The 19,707-nt window shown below is 38.1% G+C and overlaps 2 protein-coding genes across 3 annotated transcripts; one reads left to right on the top strand and one right to left on the bottom strand.

Annotated features, from left to right (window-relative positions):
* Positions 1-647: 647 nt before the first annotated feature.
* On the top strand, positions 648-5,092 carry LOC127957386 (palmitoyltransferase ZDHHC12-B). The gene is made up of 5 exons (XM_052555910.1): positions 648-1,082; positions 2,163-2,302; positions 2,445-2,537; positions 2,794-2,960; positions 3,514-5,092. The coding sequence occupies exons 1-5, from the start codon at positions 986-988 to the stop codon at positions 3,827-3,829; spliced, it is 813 nt and encodes a 270-aa protein (XP_052411870.1). The 5' UTR covers positions 648-985; the 3' UTR covers positions 3,830-5,092.
* On the bottom strand, positions 5,090-19,224 carry LOC127957368 (serine/threonine-protein kinase N2). Of its 2 annotated transcripts, XM_052555868.1 has the most exons (22): positions 18,894-19,224; positions 17,355-17,631; positions 16,692-16,846; positions 14,283-14,412; positions 13,793-13,944; positions 12,762-12,978; positions 11,665-11,847; positions 11,303-11,412; positions 9,749-9,892; positions 9,494-9,569; positions 9,164-9,332; positions 8,957-9,059; positions 8,784-8,857; positions 8,539-8,608; positions 8,360-8,451; positions 7,880-8,056; positions 7,620-7,682; positions 7,438-7,514; positions 7,187-7,329; positions 6,646-6,753; positions 6,484-6,564; positions 5,090-6,395 (listed from the first exon to the last, which is right to left on the bottom strand). In XM_052555868.1, the coding sequence occupies exons 1-22, from the start codon at positions 18,912-18,914 to the stop codon at positions 6,195-6,197; spliced, it is 2,823 nt and encodes a 940-aa protein (XP_052411828.1). In that variant the 5' UTR covers positions 18,915-19,224; the 3' UTR covers positions 5,090-6,194. The 2 variants fall into 2 exon arrangements, with proteins under 2 accessions (XP_052411828.1, XP_052411829.1); XM_052555869.1 differs by lacking the exons at positions 16,692-16,846; positions 17,355-17,631; positions 18,894-19,224 and adding an exon at positions 15,744-16,253.
* Between the last annotated feature and the right edge of the window lie 483 nt (positions 19,225-19,707).

Below are 19,707 nucleotides of genomic sequence, written 5' to 3'. Positions count from 1 at the left end.
CTTAAAATAACTGTTTTCTATTTAAGTATATATTTTAAAATGTAACTTATTCCCATAACGGAAAATTGACTTTCCAGCAGCCTTTATTCCAGTCTTCAGTGTCACACGATTATTTAGAAATTTGGGGCTCAAAAAACAATGTTAAAAACAGTTGGCTTTTTTTTTAATGATGAATAGATTTTATGATCAATAGAAAGTCCAAATAGACAGCATTCATTTGAAATAAAAATCTTATTTGCTTTGTTATGTACTGTAATTATAAATGCCTTTACTGTCACTTAATCAGTTAAATGCATCAGTTTACTGAATAAAACTACCGGTATTCATTTCATTAAAAAAATCTTAGTGACCCCAATTATTGTTACATAATTATATATAATTCTTCAAAAGGTTAGAGCAGAATAAATTTTTTCTAAAAAATAGATGTTATATGATTGAAAAATACAATGTGATATTTGAATTAGTTTGTATTGCATAGCTTATCATTTGTATTTTACGTTACAATTGCAATAAAATCATATACCCACTTACAGCTCAGATACTGTGTTTTCCTTTCCCTCGGCTCTGCCTTTGCATCCCAGTTTGAAGCCGAGTCGTCACATGACCACAGCTGACCAATAGGAAACGTAACATCCACCAGTGGCAGTTTCACGTCTAAGCAACGGAACGACATCAACAAGCTTATTAAGAGCGAGAGAAACACAGTAACTAAATGAAATAACCCGCTTCGGTTGCGTTACGATGATATAGTTTGCTGCATTAGACGCGCAGCAGAAAAGTGTAATATTGTGGTTAAAATGGTTCTTGTTCTGGAATTTAGCGCGCGACGCGTAGGAGCTCACTTGACAGCTGGAATGTAACGTTAACTGGGTTTCTTATGAGCTGGCTAACACAGCTAGCTGATTATAGATGTCTGAGAATAACATGCATTTCTTTACGAGCACACAGCAGATGCATGCTTAGGCGTATATAGAAGTATGCTAGGATGTTCAAAAATGTGTTCGGATCGGGATTCCTGGTGAGGACCGCTCATGTCATCTTGACATGGGTTATAACGTTGATTCTCTTCCTCCACGACACCGGTAAGTGCTCCTGAGAGATGCTTATTCTACTGTCAGTATATTTGTCTCGCCTACAGACCTGTTATTATGTTATTGCTACAGTAGCTATATGATGTACATAACGCTGCTTCACACCTGTATCTGCAGACAATGTTCAGATGATCTATAACTATTCTACTCTAGCACACTCTGTTACATTCTATTCTCTTCTAGATGCTATTCTGTTCTATTGACACTTTCACTCTGCTGAAATTATGAGATAAAAGGTTAACCAAAAAATGTAATTATGGCAGAATTAAAAATATGAGTTACTAAGTTGACACTGACATCTTAAGTCATAATAAGATAAAATAAAAAATATGACAAAACATTTTTATTGCATAGTTATCTTATCTCATACTTTATCTCTCACTTAAGGCTGGAATGCACTACTGTATATGACTTTTGCCCAGGTTTGTGCCACAATTCACTGTCTGATCAAGACAGTCTGCAGAATTTGGTAAGCTGGAGTTGAATATATGATAACCTTTCTGAGGGTATCAAACATTGTAGAACACACAAGATTTTAGAACACGTTGTTTTTATTTGTCTTCCTAGCGAGTCGTGTTGTGAAAGTCTGGTAGTGTATGATGCCTATTTTGTGGGGAAGTCGTGGCCTAGTGGTTAGAGAGTTTGACTCCTAACCCTAAGGTTGTGGGTTTGAGTCTCGGGCTGGCAATACCATGACTGAGGTGGACCGAACCCCCCAGTTGCTCCCTGGGCGCCGCAGCATAAATGGCTGCCCACTGGTGTGTGTGTGTGCACTTTGGATGCAGAGCATGAATTCTGAATATGGGTAACCATACTTGGCTGTTGGCACATCACCCCCACCCCCACCCTACTGTTTACAAATATGATGCCTAATGTTTTAAAATCTGGCCAGACTTCATATAGTCTATTCCAGCCTTTATTGGGCATCCACAGTTCTGCACTATTCCACTCCACTATGTTTTATTTTTTTTACTCTAATATATTAGAGTTTCTAATATTGTTCTTCTCTTGTATACTCACATTTCTGCGCCACTGTATTCCACTCTACTACACTATTGTGCTTCCACGTAGACCTCCGCAGACAGGAGGAGAAGGGGGAGCTCACACTGCCAGTTCTCTTTGTGCTGCTGGTCCTGGTGTCCGTGTTGCTGTACTTTGCAGTTTCGCTCATGGATCCTGGTTTTGTCCTGTCTGATGACTGTGACTTGCAGGTAAATTCATAACGTGGATTCCCAAGTGTTTTTGTCAGCCAAACCCCTGTATGTATGTATGTATGGATATCACAAACCCCCCGCAGTTTGCATGTTTAACGCTGGTTTTACAGCAAACATGCATCATTTGACTGTATTTCAGTTCACCCTTGGTATCGCAGAGGAAACACAGGATATGATTCCAAAAACCACCAAGTCCATACGGCTCCGGCACTGTGGACACTGTTTGGTACAGGTGCGTTGTCACATATTAAAGATGGACCATATGCATAAATCTAGAGGTTTAAATCATTTACTTTTCTAAAATGAAATCTACAATAAATTTAATTTCAATAATGTTTTTAAAGTAAAAAAAAAATTGTTTAAATAAAACAATGGATTTATTTTTTGTCTTTTTTAATTTTAATTTACAATAACCTATATTTATGCAAAGGCAAGACCGCTTTCTAATAATGAATCCCTTCTAAAAATGAATCCATGCTTTGACGTAGCAACCCATGAGATCCAAACACTGCCAGACGTGTCAGCATTGTGTGCGGCGCTATGATCACCACTGCCCCTGGATAGAGAACTGCGTCGGGGAGAGAAACCACCGCTGGTTTGTGCTTTATCTGGCTGTCCAGCTTGTTGTCTTACTGTGGGGACTGTACATGGCCTGGTGAGTAGAACTTCTATATCATGACCTGGGATGGCCAGCAGTGCCATTGGACATAATAAGTCCTCCTAAATGTATTAGTTTCCACGCTTTTTAACTCTAAAAGGTGATCCCAAACCATCTCATCAAGATTAAAGGAACAGTTTACCCAAAAATGAAAAATCTGTCAATACTTACTCACCCTTATGTTGTTCCAAACCCGTAAGACCATTGTTCATCTTCAGAAGACAAAATAAGTAATTTTTGATGAAATAAACAAGCAACACAACTAACACATTCAAGGCCTAGAAATGAAATAAGGACATCGTTAAAGTAGTCAGGACATAAAATCATCCATGTGACTATTGCAACGATATCTTTACTACGTCTCTGGGCCTTGAACGTGTTCATCTCCGCTTGTGTTCTGAAGATGAACAAAGGTCTCACGGGTTTGAAATGACATGAGGGTGAGTAATTAATGACTGAATTATCATTTGTGGGTTGACTAGCCCTTTAAAGCATCCAGAAACAATCATCTTTAATCTGGACTGAAGAACATCCCACAAATCTCGTACAGGTCAGGCTTCAGTCACGCTCCCACCTGGCAGCTGTGGTTGAGGACCAACGGTGTGCTCCTGGGAGCAGCGGCGGTGGTGGCCGTCCTGTCCCTGACCGTGCTTCTCCTCCTGGGCTCTCACCTGTACCTGGTGTCGCTGAATACCACCACATGGGAGTTCATGTCTCGACACAGAATCTCTTACCTCAAGCACTGCGGTGTGGACGAAAACCCCTTTGACCGCGGAACCCTGCGAAATCTCTGGGGCTTCTTCTGTGTTTGGGAACCAGTGGTTTGGGAGCAGGTGTATTTCAAGGAAGGCAGCAATCCTATTTAATTCCCTTGGAGTCACGACTGCTGTGACAAATAACCCATTAGTCGAACGTTAATGTTTTGGTGGAAATCGCTCCAGACTGCATCTGCAGAACATCTAGTCTACTTTTTCCTTGTGAATGACCTATTCCGTTTTGAAAGTAATTCTTAAATGCATGAACTTTGTAGTTGAAATGATGTTTGATCAGGTCTTACCAAATAGGTTGGAATGAGCATTTTTAAAAAGGTGTTTTGTGAATATTTTGCCCAAGTAGAACTTTGACAATTCGTCTGTGCTGATTTTGCACATTTTAATAGCAAACGCAGAACAAAAAGCACAAAATCACTATAGCGTTTCGGATGTGAATTGTGGTTTCCCATTTATGCAATACATAGAGATATTAAAATGATATAAGCTAATTATTTATTATCTTTGCTCTGCTCAGATAATCTCTATTTCATTGTACTAAAAAGCTGTTGTTCAAAAGTAATTAAACTAGACAGTGTCATCTTATTTTAGAGCAGCAGCAGATGATGTACTGTTACAGTACATCAGAAATTATTTTGTGCAATAATTGAACTTGAGGAATATATTCAGTTGTATATACATATTTTCAAGAAAATTGACATCCCCTTTTAAGATCAATTTCAGACAGGGTAACAAAAAATTCTTGTTTATAATAGAAATAATTTCCTGTAGCACTTTATAAATCAGTGGTGAAACTTCAATATGCTTGTTATGTGACTTTATAATATTAAATGTACCTCAATTTATCTCAACATAACACAATCAATACATGAAACAAGATAAATTAACATGAAAAGACTGAGTTTAGAATACAAACATAATCAGTATTGTAATGTTTAACATTACAGACATTTGTTTTTAAGCAAAACTTTATATTTTTATATAAACAGGGCCTTTCCTATGACACATCAGCATCTTAAAGAGAGAAAGATGTAAGTGCATGTGACACTCCTTTGACTGTTAGATCTCTGTTCATTTTGTGCAATGCAGTACAATGAAGTCCACATAGTGTGACTTTAACAAACAGTAGTTAGAATATTCTTAATAATAGTCATGAAAAGCAATAATTGTTTTTGCTTTTACTTTATTTCAGTTTCTTTATATCGCTTCCTTAACTTTTGCACTTGAGTGTTTTTAAAGTATCGAATATTAATGCAGAGATTTTCTTGAATGATTTGCGCCATTTTGATCAAAGTTATGCAATTGTTTTCTCGGTGTAATATTTTGAAACCTCAGTATTCAATAAACTGAACAACATGGTCACATTGTATTTTATTTCTGAAAATACATTCATCCCGATCAGTTACATATACATCTATATTTAATTACCCTTCATGGGGCTCACAGAAATGGCAAGTTTCATTTAAATATTTTAGTGTCATTTTGTTCACAGTGTTACTTATCAGTAGTAAACCACATTTACAATGATGCAATGGTAGCCTAATGTAGTCAAAAGTAAAATACAAACAATGTAATGAGCAAAAACAGTTGGAACGGTTTAAATTTCAGATTAGTGGGTTAAAGTGCTAACCGTATCATGCTAAAATGTCTAGTAGAATATGCTCGGTCTAATTCAGCAGTCTTAGATTTGTCCAGAGGAGGACTATCAAGAGAAAGGCAGGACTGAGCAACCGAAAGTCACAAGACTTTTGCAAGTACAGTAGAGAGCTCGGTTTGGAAAGTTGAGAACTGGTCCAAAATCAACAAGCAACATTTATCTGGGGCACCAATCCTAAATCAAATCCAGATTAGGGACAACCAGAGATCAAAATGTGAAGGTTTAACATGTACATGCATCACATAGAGTAAACATAGAGGAATTTGCATGATCTAACACTGAGAACACACTCTGATAGTTACAGTCTGCACTGCATCAGAAATCCTTAAAAACAGCACAACATTTCATCCTTCCATCTCAATCTGACCAGCATTATCTGTTCAGCAACAGTGCAAGTATATTTTGGCATAGTATTTTAGTGTAACAGGAACACTTCTCTTTTTTTTTTTCTTTTTTTTTTACAGTATAACCCAACCCAAGAACTAATGTCCATTAATAAATGCATGTTTGAATATCAGGAATGGGCAGTTAAAAGCTGAGCAGATCTGAGCTTACTCTGGTCAGGGGTGATCGTATGGTTTTAAAGTCCATCAGGACTGTCTTTGGAGCTGAAGCACACATTTGCAGCCAGCTTCACGAAAAGCGTACAGCAGCTCTTAAAGGGTGACATGAGGCCGGCTTCACTCGATTCCACCTCATGACTCAAGGGAGGATGAGAGACAATAATTGGATGAAGAAGACAGTTAGAAAAGAAAGAAGGGATTTGATATGTCACAACTCCTTCTGAGGGTAATCGAGTGGAAGTCAGTGTAGGGCAGAGAAGTCAAAGTCTGCAAAGAACTCCTGCTGCTCGGCGGTGAGGAAGATCGGGGTCTGTGGAGGGGTCAGGACAGGCTTCAGGCGCGTGAACTCCTCGTCAAAGTTACTGACGTCTGCTGGGGCTTTAACTGACGGAAGGAAAGGAGGTTTGACTCTTTTGGCCAACAGGGCTTCCCAGTGTATGCCCTGCGCAAAAATAAATGGGGATTTTAAAAAGAGAATTAATTTTTTTTTTAAAAAGGTAGTCAAAAATTCTTCAGTTAGTGACGGTCACCTGGAAGAACCTGTGTCTCTTCACTTCATTGGCGTCTTGCTCTCCTGCTCCCAGTCGTTTTCCAGGGTTCTTCTGCAACAACTAACATTAAAGAGACGGAGTCAGAGACTGAGTGTCAACTGGATTTCAATTAGTTTTTCTCCAAGAGGGATAAGTTGTTACCTTTTGAATTATAGAGACTGACTCGGGGGACAAAAACCTGGGGTAGCGCACTTCATCGTTCACTATGCTGTCAAACACCTCCTCCTCATCATCACCGGGGAATGGAGACTGGCAGCCACAAGAGAACACATTACACTACTGTTCAAACCATATGCTCACCAAGACTGCATTTATTTGACCAGAAATATACATTGTGAAATGTTATTACAATTTATATTTATTGATTTCTATATTAAAATGTAATTTATTCCTGAGACATCAAAGCTGAATTTTCAGCAGTCATTACTCCAGTCTTAAAGGTATTCCTTTAGAATTCATTAATATGCTGATTTGGATGCAAGATGCATTTCTTATCTTTTTTTCATGATTCTTCAATGAATAAAAACATTTGTTTGAAATTCAAATCTTTTGTAACATTAGAAATGTCTTTCAATTGAATTCATCCTTGCTGAATTCTTTAAAAAAAAGTCTTAAATAGTATTAAAAAAAATATTACAGTATATGGCAACAATTTAGTGAAGCTGTATTGACCAGGACTGACCTCTCCCACTAGCATCTCATAGATGAGCACACCCAAACCCCACCAGTCCACTGCACGGGTGTAGGTGCTGTCTGTCAAAACCTCCGGGGCCAGGAACTCTGGGGTGCCACAAAAGGTTGACGTACGATCGCCATGTCCCATACCTGATTGGTGGCAAGACTTGGTTCATTCTCTGCTCAAATATTGACATTTGAGATGAAAAAAAGGAAAGAAAAAAATCTATGATAGACATGGTATTTTGAGAAATATACCTTCTTTGCAAAGTCCAAAATCTGCAATTCTCACAAAGCCATCTGAATCCATTAACAGATTGTCCAGCTTTAGGTCCCTACAAAGAGAAATCCCACATTAGATCACATGTATTATTTAATACATGTATGTAATATTGAATTCAGTAATAGTTAAGTAATATAATAAATTATAGTGTAATTACCTATATACGATCCGGTTTTGATGCAGAAACTCCAGGCCTAGTAATACACATGCAGAATAAAACCTGCCAGAAAAACCCTTGGTTAACAGTCACAGCCAGAGGAAAGTGTCAAAGCTAAAAATATTCAGCATTTGCGTCTGAGAACACGTGAGCCAGTGTAGCACTTATGTAAATGCTCTGTAATTAAACGGCCTGTTTGTGTGTGTGTGTATGTGTGTGTGTGTGTGTGTGTGTGTGTGTGTGTGTGTGTGTGTGTGTACCTAGCCTGTTGTTCAGAGAAGACGTTGTTGTGGATGTGGGTCATCAGGTCTCCTCCAGGTGAATATTCCATCACAAAGCACACATGGTCGGATGTCTGGAAGCACCCATACAGGTTCACCAAGAAAGGATGATGGGACACATTGACGGTCTCAAAAATTCTCTTTTCACACAGTAAACTATAAAAGAAACAAATTAATTCACAATAAAATACAATCCAAAAACAGTTGGAAGTTTTCACTAATGTCAGTTCCAGTTTCACAATTTCTCAATTCCAAGGACCCACAAACATTACAATACCCTTACAAGCAGACCCTTGCTAAAAATATAACATGCAGCTACGGTTTATATTTTTTGTTATTACATTTTTTCATACAGACCCATTTAGACTGTTTAGACTGCTATAACAGACAACAAATTATCCAGAACCCATTCATGGTTTCAATGCAAGACATTTCCGATAAAGAGATACAGAACATCACCTGTCCACTTCATCCCGGGTCACAACATCCCCTTTCTTCAGGGCTTTGATGGCATACAGTTTCCCAGTCCTCCTGAATTCAGCCAGCAGGACCTTTAATGAGAGTTGACAATGACATTGATCCAACGGCACCATCCAGAGTTATCTGACTACAGTACAGAAGGACAGCTGCAGTTTTACCTTTCCAAAGTGCCCTCTTCCTAAAACAGAAATGCAGTTGAAGTCCTCCATCTGCATCCCTGCTTTCCTCCTGTGAAACAGAATATATACACCACACAGTGAGACATTTACAAGGAAGAGAATCCCAGATTCATTACACTATCATAAGATGTGCAACATATTACAGGTTAAAATTTAAGACCTAAGGATTTAGATTTGAGCAATAATAATAATAATAATAGCACTAATAAATAACATTGACTTACTGAGAAGTAGGTTGGGACACAGGCCTGCCTTTGAGAACTTGGTTATCCTCAGAGGAATTCACTCTGGCAGGAGTCTGGGAAATGGGTCCCAAAACACATAATTACAACTCTAACTTGACCAGAGCAATACAGAACTACAATTTAAAAAGCAAGTGTTTGTCTATAAGCCGTACCCCAGAAAGTGATGCATCAGTTGTTGGGTTCTGTACCAACTGGGGGCGCGGGGGCCCGGCAGGACGCTCCTCACTGAAATTCAGTTTAACAACTGCTGAGTCTCTGTGAAAAACAGCCACAAAGCAGAAAGAGAATCACTTTTTTATAAAGATTTAATGAATATATTTTCCTCAACCCAACCCCAGGAACACCTGCGTATGTCTCACCCAGAGGGAGGAGGCGTGGACACAGTTGGAGGGGACATGGGCTCAGAGCCGTGCAGAGGGGGGCTCAAGGCAGTGACCGTGCTGTTGCAGGGGGGCAGCACGCTCATCATTAAACGCCCCCAAGTGGCAAAGTTCATATTCATCTGTGCTGCCCGCAGAAAATTTTTCCCTGAGAGTAACATATGCAAACAATGATGCATTAGTCAGAAACATCTTTTGAAAACATTGAACCTGACAGCACAGCATAATGTCACACTTGAGTTTTGAAAACAATCAAGAGAATATGAGGGAATCACTTATGAGTAACTGAAAATGTGAGGTCAAGCACACCTTTTTCTTTTGGGAAAATCCGTTTCTGTCGTTGTAGTTTAGGATGTCGCTCAATGACAGGATTGTTGAATCTCACCTGAAACAAACCACACAATGAATAGCTTATTATAATCATTGTGTGTATTAAAGCATCAACCTCTGCAGAACATATTAAATGAATGAAATGCACAGCAGTTTTAAACTGAAACCTCACTCGGCATCTGTGCTGTGGTCTGATTTGGGCACTAGGATGAAGGTAACGAGAGGTTCTCTCACCTCTGTGAACAGTGTGCCCTGTGGCTCTAGATAAAGACACATGCCATGCCGCTGGTTGTCCAAAAAATCTTCTAAACGCAGGAACTTCACGGCACACAGGGACCTCCAGTCTCGCCAGTACACTGCAATCTCCAGCTCCCGAGACTACAGGGGTCAAAGGTCATGTGAGGAGCAGAAAAAACAAACACACTCTCAGATATCAACTGTAGTTCTAGCTCTTGCCCCTTTACAACTCATAATGGTCCTTACATCACCATGTGAAATGTCTGGGGTTGGGAATATTTTTTTTATTGTTTTTTGAAAGAAATCTCTTATGATCACCAAAGCTTCCTTTATTTCATTGTGAAATATTATTACAACATTTTTTTTTAAATCATGTAAACAACATATATAAGTTTAATATAACTTAAAATAGTAATTTATTCAGGTAATATCAAAGCTGACTTTTCAGCATCATTATTTCAGTCTTCAGTTTTGCACGATCCTTCAGAAATCTTTTTAATATGCTGATTAAGTGCTCAAGTAACATTTCTTTTTATCAATGATGAAGAGAGCTGTGCTGCTTAATATTTTTGTAGAAACTGAAATACATTTTTTCAAGCTTCCTGAAAAAAAAAAAACATTCAAAAGAATAGCAATTATTTGTGAAAGAATTATGATTCCCAATAATCTATAATATTATAAATGTCACTTTTGAGCATTTCAATACATAAAAGTATTAAATGAAATTTTATTTTGTATCTTTTAAACAATACAGTAAATGTAATGTATCTAGTAGTGTACAGTAAAAACAGTAAATGAATAAAATATGGCTATTATAATTTGATTAAAACTGAAACGTGCCTTTTAAGGATTGTACTATTAAACAAAGCAGTTGAAGCGGTTATAATTCTTACTGTGTATAACACTTCCATAATGATTATATTCCAGATCATGAATCAGAATCCTGGATTCCTGAGGTATGATTTGCATAACTGATTATTACGGATAGACTTCCTGTTAAAACTATTTCTTGGTACATTTCTTGAGATACATCGTGTCCACTTAGTTGGAAGTCAGAAAACATAACTTGGTGTCAAAAACGATCAAAACCTCCAAGAAAAATACAGCCTAATGCTTCCCCGTTCATCAAACAAATGTGAAGCACAGCCTTTGAGGGAAAATTTGCTTCAGTAATCTAGAAATAATGAAATAAGAGAGCTGTGGGCTGACTTGGCCAGTATTCAAGCTGAGTGTCTATGTCCAAGGGGTGCGCAAAAGATTACAGTTATGTTGAGGGATTAGTTTGGATTACACTGGAGGCGGCTGATTGCACTCTGGGAGTAAAGCTGTGTTAATGAAGGTGAGGAAAAGCCTTTAGCCAATGGCCTCTACAGGCACTTTCCATAAAACAGATGCAGCAAGTGTTTCCTGAGATAACTGACAGTTATGCTGTAAAAGTAAACATCAAGGAGTCTGAGATTATGGTGTGCATTCACCTGATCTGAATTCAAAACTAGATATGTTATTTACGATATGTCTATGAAGTATGCAGTAGAATTTTTTGGCACTGACCCGCTCGAGATCGATGCTAAAGCTCTGATTCCAGGACTCCTTACTCAGCGGCCGCCAATGTGTGCGACCAACTATCTTGTTATCCACCTTCAAGACAGCACTGATCTCCACTGAGAGAAAACACATTAAAAGGACAAAGATTAAAGAAGCATTTTGTTTTATAATTACTGGCTCAAAAGAATTAAGCTGTTTGATTTCTAAGGATCTTCAATTAAAGTCAATCAAGTCTATTTCTTTTCTCTATTTTAAAATCCCTTGTTTGGACATGGTAGAAAAATACAGATACAGGTTTTCCTCTGTCACTGTCTGAAGTCTATTGTGAAATCCCTTGTATTTCATATTGCTTTCCCTGAGAAACTCACATGAGAGCTCGTCAGTCTTGGTGGTCTTGCCGTTCGTGCTGCGGGTGGAGAGGCCGGTTTTCATCCTAAGTGATTTGGACTCAGAGGGACTTCCAGGGGCAGAGGACATGTTGCTTACCCGACAGCGGCCTGGAACTGACTCCAGCAGGTCCTGACAACCCATCAGCCTGACATCCAGTCGCCCTGAAAACACACACACACACACACACACACACACAAGAGATTAACAAGACCAATTTACATTTTACAACCATAAAGCAGATTAGATTAAACTTTAATTTCCTCAATACTCGCACTTTGCATAATGATACTAATCATCAGTGCAAATATGAATAAAAATGTGAATAAAAACATTATAAGTTTAATATCAGACTGAGCAAAGTAACAAGTAAACTTCAACAACACAAGACAACACTTATACATTCTTGTTCAAAACTTTGGGGTCAGTATGATTTTGTATTTATTTTATTAAAATACAGTAGTAATATTTATTTTCTATTGTGATGTATTTTAAAATGTTATTTATACCTGTGATGGCAAACTTGAATTTTTCAGGGGTTTAGGTAGGGGTGTGCAATATTGACAAATATAATCTCTCTATATTTTCTGGGATTTTATAGCTAACGATAAGATTACATTTGTAATCATGGAAATTTTTTGGAGGAAAAAACTTCACTCTTTGTGTAATATTGATTAACTATATGAAATTATATAAATATATAAATATTCTGTCCCCACATCTTAAATAACGTTATCGTAAATGCATTTTCTTAGACTCATTCATGCAGTAAAAGAACACAATCTAAATGCGCACTCGCAATAGTCTAGACTTATGTAGTCTTAATGCATGCATGCACTCTGTAGGGGTGTTTTTTTTATGGTTTTTGCAGAATACTTGAAAATGTCAAATTGTTTTTTAATATGCTTTTGAAGTTTTTCAACAGCAATTTAACAGGGTCTTCAGTCTCTCCAGGAAGTTAAGACTAACACTAATGTACAAAATGTGGCATCAGAACTATATTTAACTGAGGTGACAAGGAGTCAAATTGACACCTTAACACCGAAACCTTCCAGCCAACTTTCAGCTGTGTCAATACCTGTCAGGCTAGCTGGTTTGAAAAGCGAAGAGGATGCGGATGATGAAGAGCGTAGCCGATCTCTCTGCCACCCAACAACAGGGGATGATCCCACTGTAAGCTCCTCCTTAATAGCAGCTCGTTTGGGATGGTCGTGTGGAAGCTCTCCAAGCCGCTGCTCCAGAGACAAACGTAACAGATCCAGTTTCTGAGAGGACTCCTGCAAACGGGCCTGAGCCTGGACACAGAAAAACATGGTAAAAAATACAAAAGAGGATCAACAAATACATATCTGAATCATACATATCTGAATGGCAGTATATATTACAGTAGATATATATGTGTTATATTTTATGTTTCTTATATATAAAATGTGAAACTCTAAAATTGGCATACTGATGTCATGACCGGTCGGAGAAGGATCTTCAAAAAACAATCAAAACGATCTAGAAGAGATACTGAGGCCCCTATTGCTTCTGGTCTTTTAAATGCCAAGTGTAAATCGAAAAAAGGTTATCTTTGAGCAGCATTAAGCAAAATTTTCTCATTTTATCACTCGCAGTGGACTCTGTTTCATCGGTCTTTGTCTGACAAAGCATGTGCTGGGTTTGCTGCTTCAAGGTCAAACAAGCATGGCTGAGCAACACTGCACGTACATGCTCACAATTCTCAGGAGTAAATCAAAACACTTCCAAAAACCACTTCAAGGCTTGTCACATTGTTACTCATATACATGCAAAGACATTATCAAATACATCTCATTTATTTAATGTACTTGCTTTTTTGTCCATACAATGAAAGCCAATGGACTCCAATGGTGTTTGGGTCCCAAATTTCTTCACAATTTCTATTTATGTTCCACAGAAGAAAAAGTCAGACATTTTTGGAACCACACAAGAGTGAGAAAATTACAATTTTCATTTTTGGGTGGACAACTCCTTTCACAGTAGCGCAGTCTGTTGTTTCCAGACAGTCAATCCATTCAGAATGCGTCATCCAAGGCTGTTTGTTTCTGAAAAGCCTTTACATCAAAGAGCAATACATGCATGTACCTCAGCTAGAGCACGTCGGTCCTGCACTTTGCGTACGCCAAGCTGCTTGACCACATTTTTGGCACCTTCTGCCACAGCTGCCTCAATCTTCAGATGATGCCTGAGCTCTTCCACCCGCAGCTCAAGTGGACTAATTGTTTCAGAGGGGCGACCTGCACAAAAACCTGCATTTAGACAAAAAAAAACACCAACCCATCTGTCTTTTACCTGGTGATTACAAAACTAGCGGCTTCCAGAACAAAAAGAAATAAATATCCAGGCAGCAATTTGTTTCATGAGTAAAAAGTAGATTCATAGTACGTACTTTTAAGAGTAATTTAATATATTTCACAAAATAAATGTTTATTGTTTATTAAATATTTAATCACTTGATTTGAAAGGAGATTAACAATTGTCCATGTAGGCTAAAAAAAAAATCAACAACAACAAAAATCTGTAATTGTTTTGCTGTAATGTTTTCTTTACTAATTAAAATAGTTTGTTTGTTTACCCTCTGGCTGGGTGGTCTCCCGCTCTCCCTCTCTGGCCTGGGTGACTTTGACAATCTGCATGCGGAGCAGCTCAATTTTCGTCTTGCTATCCTGCAGCATCTGCTGGGCTGAGGACAACATCTTCCGATCCTGGGGAGTGACAACAAGAGATGGAGAGATACTGAGATTGAACAATTTGCATATGCATTAGAACAAACAGTGAAGACACTGTCAGAGAAAAGAATAAAGAGTCAGGGACTACAAAGAAAAGTGGGAAATTTTTTTAAACAGTGATGGGATTTTTGTTTTTATGAAGTGATATATATTTTTTTTTTCTAAAGTGCTGCTTGATGATATTCACATATATTTTGACCAGTTAAAAATGATAGATTTCTGGGGCAAATTTCCTATTTCTGTCAAGAACTAATTCCAAGAATTAATAAATTGGTTACACTTTAGTATAGGGACCAATTCAAACTATTAACTAGTAGCTTATTAGCATACCAATTATTAACACATTGGCCAAATTCTACATTCCCAATTCCTAAACGTAATAACTACCTTACTAACTATTAATAAACAGCAAATTAGGAGTTTGAGGCAAAAGTTGTGGTTAATGGTTTATTAATAGTGAAAACTGAAACTTAAAATATAGGTAACCCATAATTTAAACTTTTAAATTAACAATATTATTGAAAAACATTAATATACTAATATTTCAAACACAGTATAGCCCAGGGTTCCTCAAATCTTGCCCTGGAGCTCCAACCCTGATCAAAGTCACCTGCCTGTGATTTTCTAATGATCCCAAAGACATTGATTAGCATGCTCAGGTGTGTTTGATTAGTGTTAGAGCTAAACTCTGCAGGAATTTCTAAGGAATGTGTTTTCTATGACCATTGAAACCCTGTAATATAGAGAGACAACTACAGTATAAGACATTCATTTCCTAAAGAAAAAGGCAAACACTGCGGTGCTATCAAAACCCTGTTCCTGTTAGTTCGAACATCCAAACCAGCCTGATTAAAAAACAAAAGGAGAGCGTTTTAAAAATTATTTTATGCCATTATTAGCCCAGAAAATCATACACTACAGCTTTAAGCTAAGCTGAGTCAAGATGAGAAATTCCCACATAGACCAACAGGTCAAAAGTGCAGCGGTCTTCATTAAACTCCTCTCTTCCTCTTTATGAGAAGCAGTCAGGTGTACACCACACCCAAACAAACTCAAACATCAAACACTGACTGTGCAATTTTCTCCCCAGAGCTTTATGAGCTGTGACGTTAGAGTCACAGTACAGCAAGAGAGCTATATATCCTGAAACACAGCAACTACATTTAACAAATGAAAGAGACCTACTAAAATGATTGCAATGTCCCGTGGAGCCCCAGTGTAAACAATGCTGCAACAAGAAACGTGACCTTTTCTGAAACCTGCATAAAAGACACATTCAGGAAGTAAAGGAAAAGGGGAAACTATACCGTCCATAGTGCTCTCCCCCTCTCAATGCAGCTCAAGAGGTCATCCGTCATGTTTAGTGAACTTTCAGATGGCTGAATGACACGCCTTTGCTCCTCCTTGACCCCCATCAGATGTTCCCTCTTGTATTTATCTCTCCGTCTTCAAAACTGTTCATGTCAGTTTATGTCGTACAGCAGACACAGAGACCAGCATCCAAGAAGCATCTCATTCTTTCTTCTTATTGTTCTACTGTCCTTGCGTCCCAATCGCTTGCTCGTTCACTACTCCCCTCCCCTTTCCACATTTGTTCTTTTTGCCTCTTTCTCTCTCACGCCATTTACAGATCTCCTTCCAAAGGAGTCAGCCACCTCTAACTGCTGCTGCTGCCGTGCCCTGCCTGGCTGGCCCAAACCCGAATGCTTCGGCATTGGTTGGAGCGAAGTCACATGGGCTGCTGCTGTCGCCAGGCCCAATACAGGAGAAACCGAATCAGTACCAGCAAACTCTTCCTCTTCAGACTCAAAGGGATGATGTTTTAGAGCACGTCTGTGAGTGTCTAAGTGTGTGTGTGTGTGTGTGTGTGAGATCAAGGCTCGGTACTCAAGCTGTCTGAATCCAGCACAGACATAAATCACAGAGCTGCCAGCGCACGTTGTTCTCAGGCAGACGCTGCAGCATTGCTGCAAGTTTGCAACCCTGTCTGATAGAAACACATGGGCTCAAATATACTCTCGGTTAGCTAGAGGTCATGGGATCATCACTCTAAAAGACAAGAGTTATAAAAGATGGAAGGGCAGAGGGGGAGGGATCTCGTTTGTGTGCGTGTTATCACATTTCATAGCCTTTTGGCTGCGACCCAAACCGATTTAAATAGAGTAGCGGAAGATGAGTTAATCATGTATTAATCATCAAGATGTACATAAAAAATAAAAATGAAATAATAATAAAAAGAGGAGGACTATCCTCACCTTGACAGAACTGTTGGCGTAAGTCTGAATGATGTTCTCGGCTCCTTGTTTCACTTTAAGCTCCATGGTAAGTTGTTTTTTTAGAGTATGGACTCGGCTGCCCAAGGGTGATGTGATCTCTTCCCAATGGCACGGATCTGGAGAGGTGGCATCGTCTGAGAAAACAATTATAAAGAATATGTATAAAGAAATGTGAAGCGGTTCTTTTAGCCTTTTCTGATATTTCAGAAATTTCTTCAAAGGGGTTTACAGACTTGAGACCTCAGTTTTAAGAAACTCTGTCTACACTACTATTCGGAAGTTTGGGGTCAGACGTTTTTGTTTTTGAAAGAAATCATTAAAATAAAATAATAATAATAATAATAATAATAATACTTTTGTTAAGTAAGAACACATTCGATCAAACACATTCTGTACAACTCCTGTACAAAATGTAAAACAAGATTAGATAAAGAAAATATGACTAAAACTTTAATAAGTGATTTCAGTCAGTATACAAATAAAAATGAAATTACTCTTTAATATAAATTATAAAAATGTATATATTATATCAATATCAATTATCAAAACTCATTAGATTAGGAGTGAAAGAGTGGGAGGGGACGCTCTCCCTCCTCAGACTGAATGATAGGTCCTTGAATGATCACACCCTCCTGCTCTCACCTGTAATAGTATCTTTCTGTGAGGCCATAGCATGTGCATTCAGCTCCTGGAGCTCCCAGTGGAGCTGCTCCAGCTTTCGGCTGGAGGCTCTAAGCTGATCGTCCACATCAGCAGCATTCTTGCGGTTGGTCACCGCCCGTCGCAGCCGCTCAGCCGCCTCTTTGATCTTCAGTTCCCGCTGGATCTCCTGCCGGAGAAGGGCGATCGCATCCTCTACACGCTGCTGGAACTCAGGGTCCATGAGGTCACCTTCAGCCAGACCCCGCAGACAGCTGCTCTGTTGTGTTCAAGTGACATCGAAAAACATGCTTCAAGTTTTTGTTCGTTAACTGCAGGCTTTTTGTTAAAACACTGACATCAGCAGTTCAAGTAAGGTAAGGAATCTGTATACATTTCTTTTTTCTGTTGAATGTCGTATTAAAATTTTTTTATACATTTTTGGAACAACTTCAGGGTGAGTAAATGATGACAATGTCCATTTTCTTGTAAGCTATTCTTTAAATAAAAAAAGATCATTTCATTATACTATCAAAAAATCCATTATGTGTGACAACTTATACTGAAAGTGGACTTTAAATGAGCAGGGTGAAAATAGGGTCACTTATATAAGCTAAAGGTGCATAGCAAGAAACTGGAGCAGTTACATCATAAACACATATGTACAATACATACCTCAGAAATGAGCTTTAAATACTTGCACAATGAAAGGAAGTAAAGCCCTATATAAAGCTATTTTCTGAATAAGCAATTCATAATTTGCTACATAGAGGGCAGTGTTTCACACATTCTGACTTCTTATGACACCATTAAGAAAAGATAAGAAACTAAAATCAATATAATCAATTTACATATACATAAATGTTGTAGTTCCCATCATTCAGATTAATATTATCAGTATTTAACGAGTGGCCAGCTAGTGTTGAAAGAATAAATTCATCATTGGGACGTAACAGCAGTAAAGCAGGAAAGATTTAATTCGAAAATAGACGATCATTAACCACGGTCATAACATGACTCGTCCGACTACTTTAAATCACAAAAGACTTTAGTTACTCTTTTTTTTTCATACACATAACTTCAGTTACATTTAAGCCTCAGGTGAGGGACAGATGAGAAACTCCTGTCAAACCCGTTCAACCTGAAAATGCTTGGGGATATTTAATTGTTTGAACAAAGCTCGAAAACTGAATATAAACAACATAAGGATGCAGGTGTAATGCGAAAAAAACACCTCATTTGTCTAATTGTTTTATATACATTACATTTTTATTTTAGAAAAGTTTCGCTATCACTAAAGAAAATTGCTTGAGGGTGTCTTGCGATTGATTCGTTTCAAACAGAATGAAAAACTGTGAGGTAGTTACACAGGACTCACCCAAAGTGAGACGTAACTTAAACATTAGCGTTTGAATGTTAACGATCTGAATGCTTTATTTTATGACTTCTTTAATCTCCAAACAGCACTTTTCCGCGTTTTCCATTACTCCATTACTAACTATTTCAGTAAGGCGGTGTTAAAATATCGTATTCATTTCTTACCTGAAGTGTCACACCCGACATTGTGAAATAATGTACGATACACACAGACAGTGATGCTCGGACTAACGTTAACCGAATCTTCTCTCGAGCTCACGGCTCTGGCTCACGCGGCGCCTGATTGAGAGACACTAGAAACCATTTCCAGACTTCCAACTGAATCTGAGAGTTCAGACAAAAAGACATTCAAAGGGAATAAATAGTTTTGTGTTGTTGGGTGCTGGAAGAAGATACAGGTGGCAGACTGTCAGCTGGGAGGCTAGACTACTCTCGAATAACCGGTAGTTTTTTTTTATGGAAGTTGCTTTGCCTTTCCCATTTCCTGAGGTTTGAAAAATCCTCGCCGCCTCCCTTATCAACGATTGGCTGACAGCGCTGTCAGTCACAGTCGCTGCCATGACGTCATTTTGCGTAGCACTATTAAAAATTATCGATAGACATTTAGCATTATATACATAATAAACCCACAAGGTAAGCTGCAAAGTGGATTTCGTTTCAACAGTCAGAAAAGGCATAGGATAAAAGTGAAACAAAACAACAATCATCTATTCTACAAAACAAGAATTTTTGAGTTAATCATTTTCTAATATAAAATCATTTAAATGGTCTATGTCATTTTTATTCATTAAACTTTGTAGCTTAATGCTTTTTTTAAATGAAAAAAGTATCAACTGTTCAACTTATAATTTTCAACAATATACGTAGGATATACAATAATAATAACAACAAATGTATATAAAGTATAGATAAATAATAAAGGTATAAAACTAATTTGTACATCAAATTTGCTCTTCACTTGTCTCACATCTCGCGATGG

The sequence above is a fragment of the Carassius gibelio genome, chromosome B5 (genome assembly GCF_023724105.1).
Source record: "Carassius gibelio isolate Cgi1373 ecotype wild population from Czech Republic chromosome B5, carGib1.2-hapl.c, whole genome shotgun sequence".
Taxonomy (NCBI): Eukaryota; Metazoa; Chordata; class Actinopteri; order Cypriniformes; family Cyprinidae; genus Carassius; species Carassius gibelio.
Note: the sequence above shows the minus strand (reverse complement) of the source record. Positions and strands in the feature narration are given on the sequence as shown.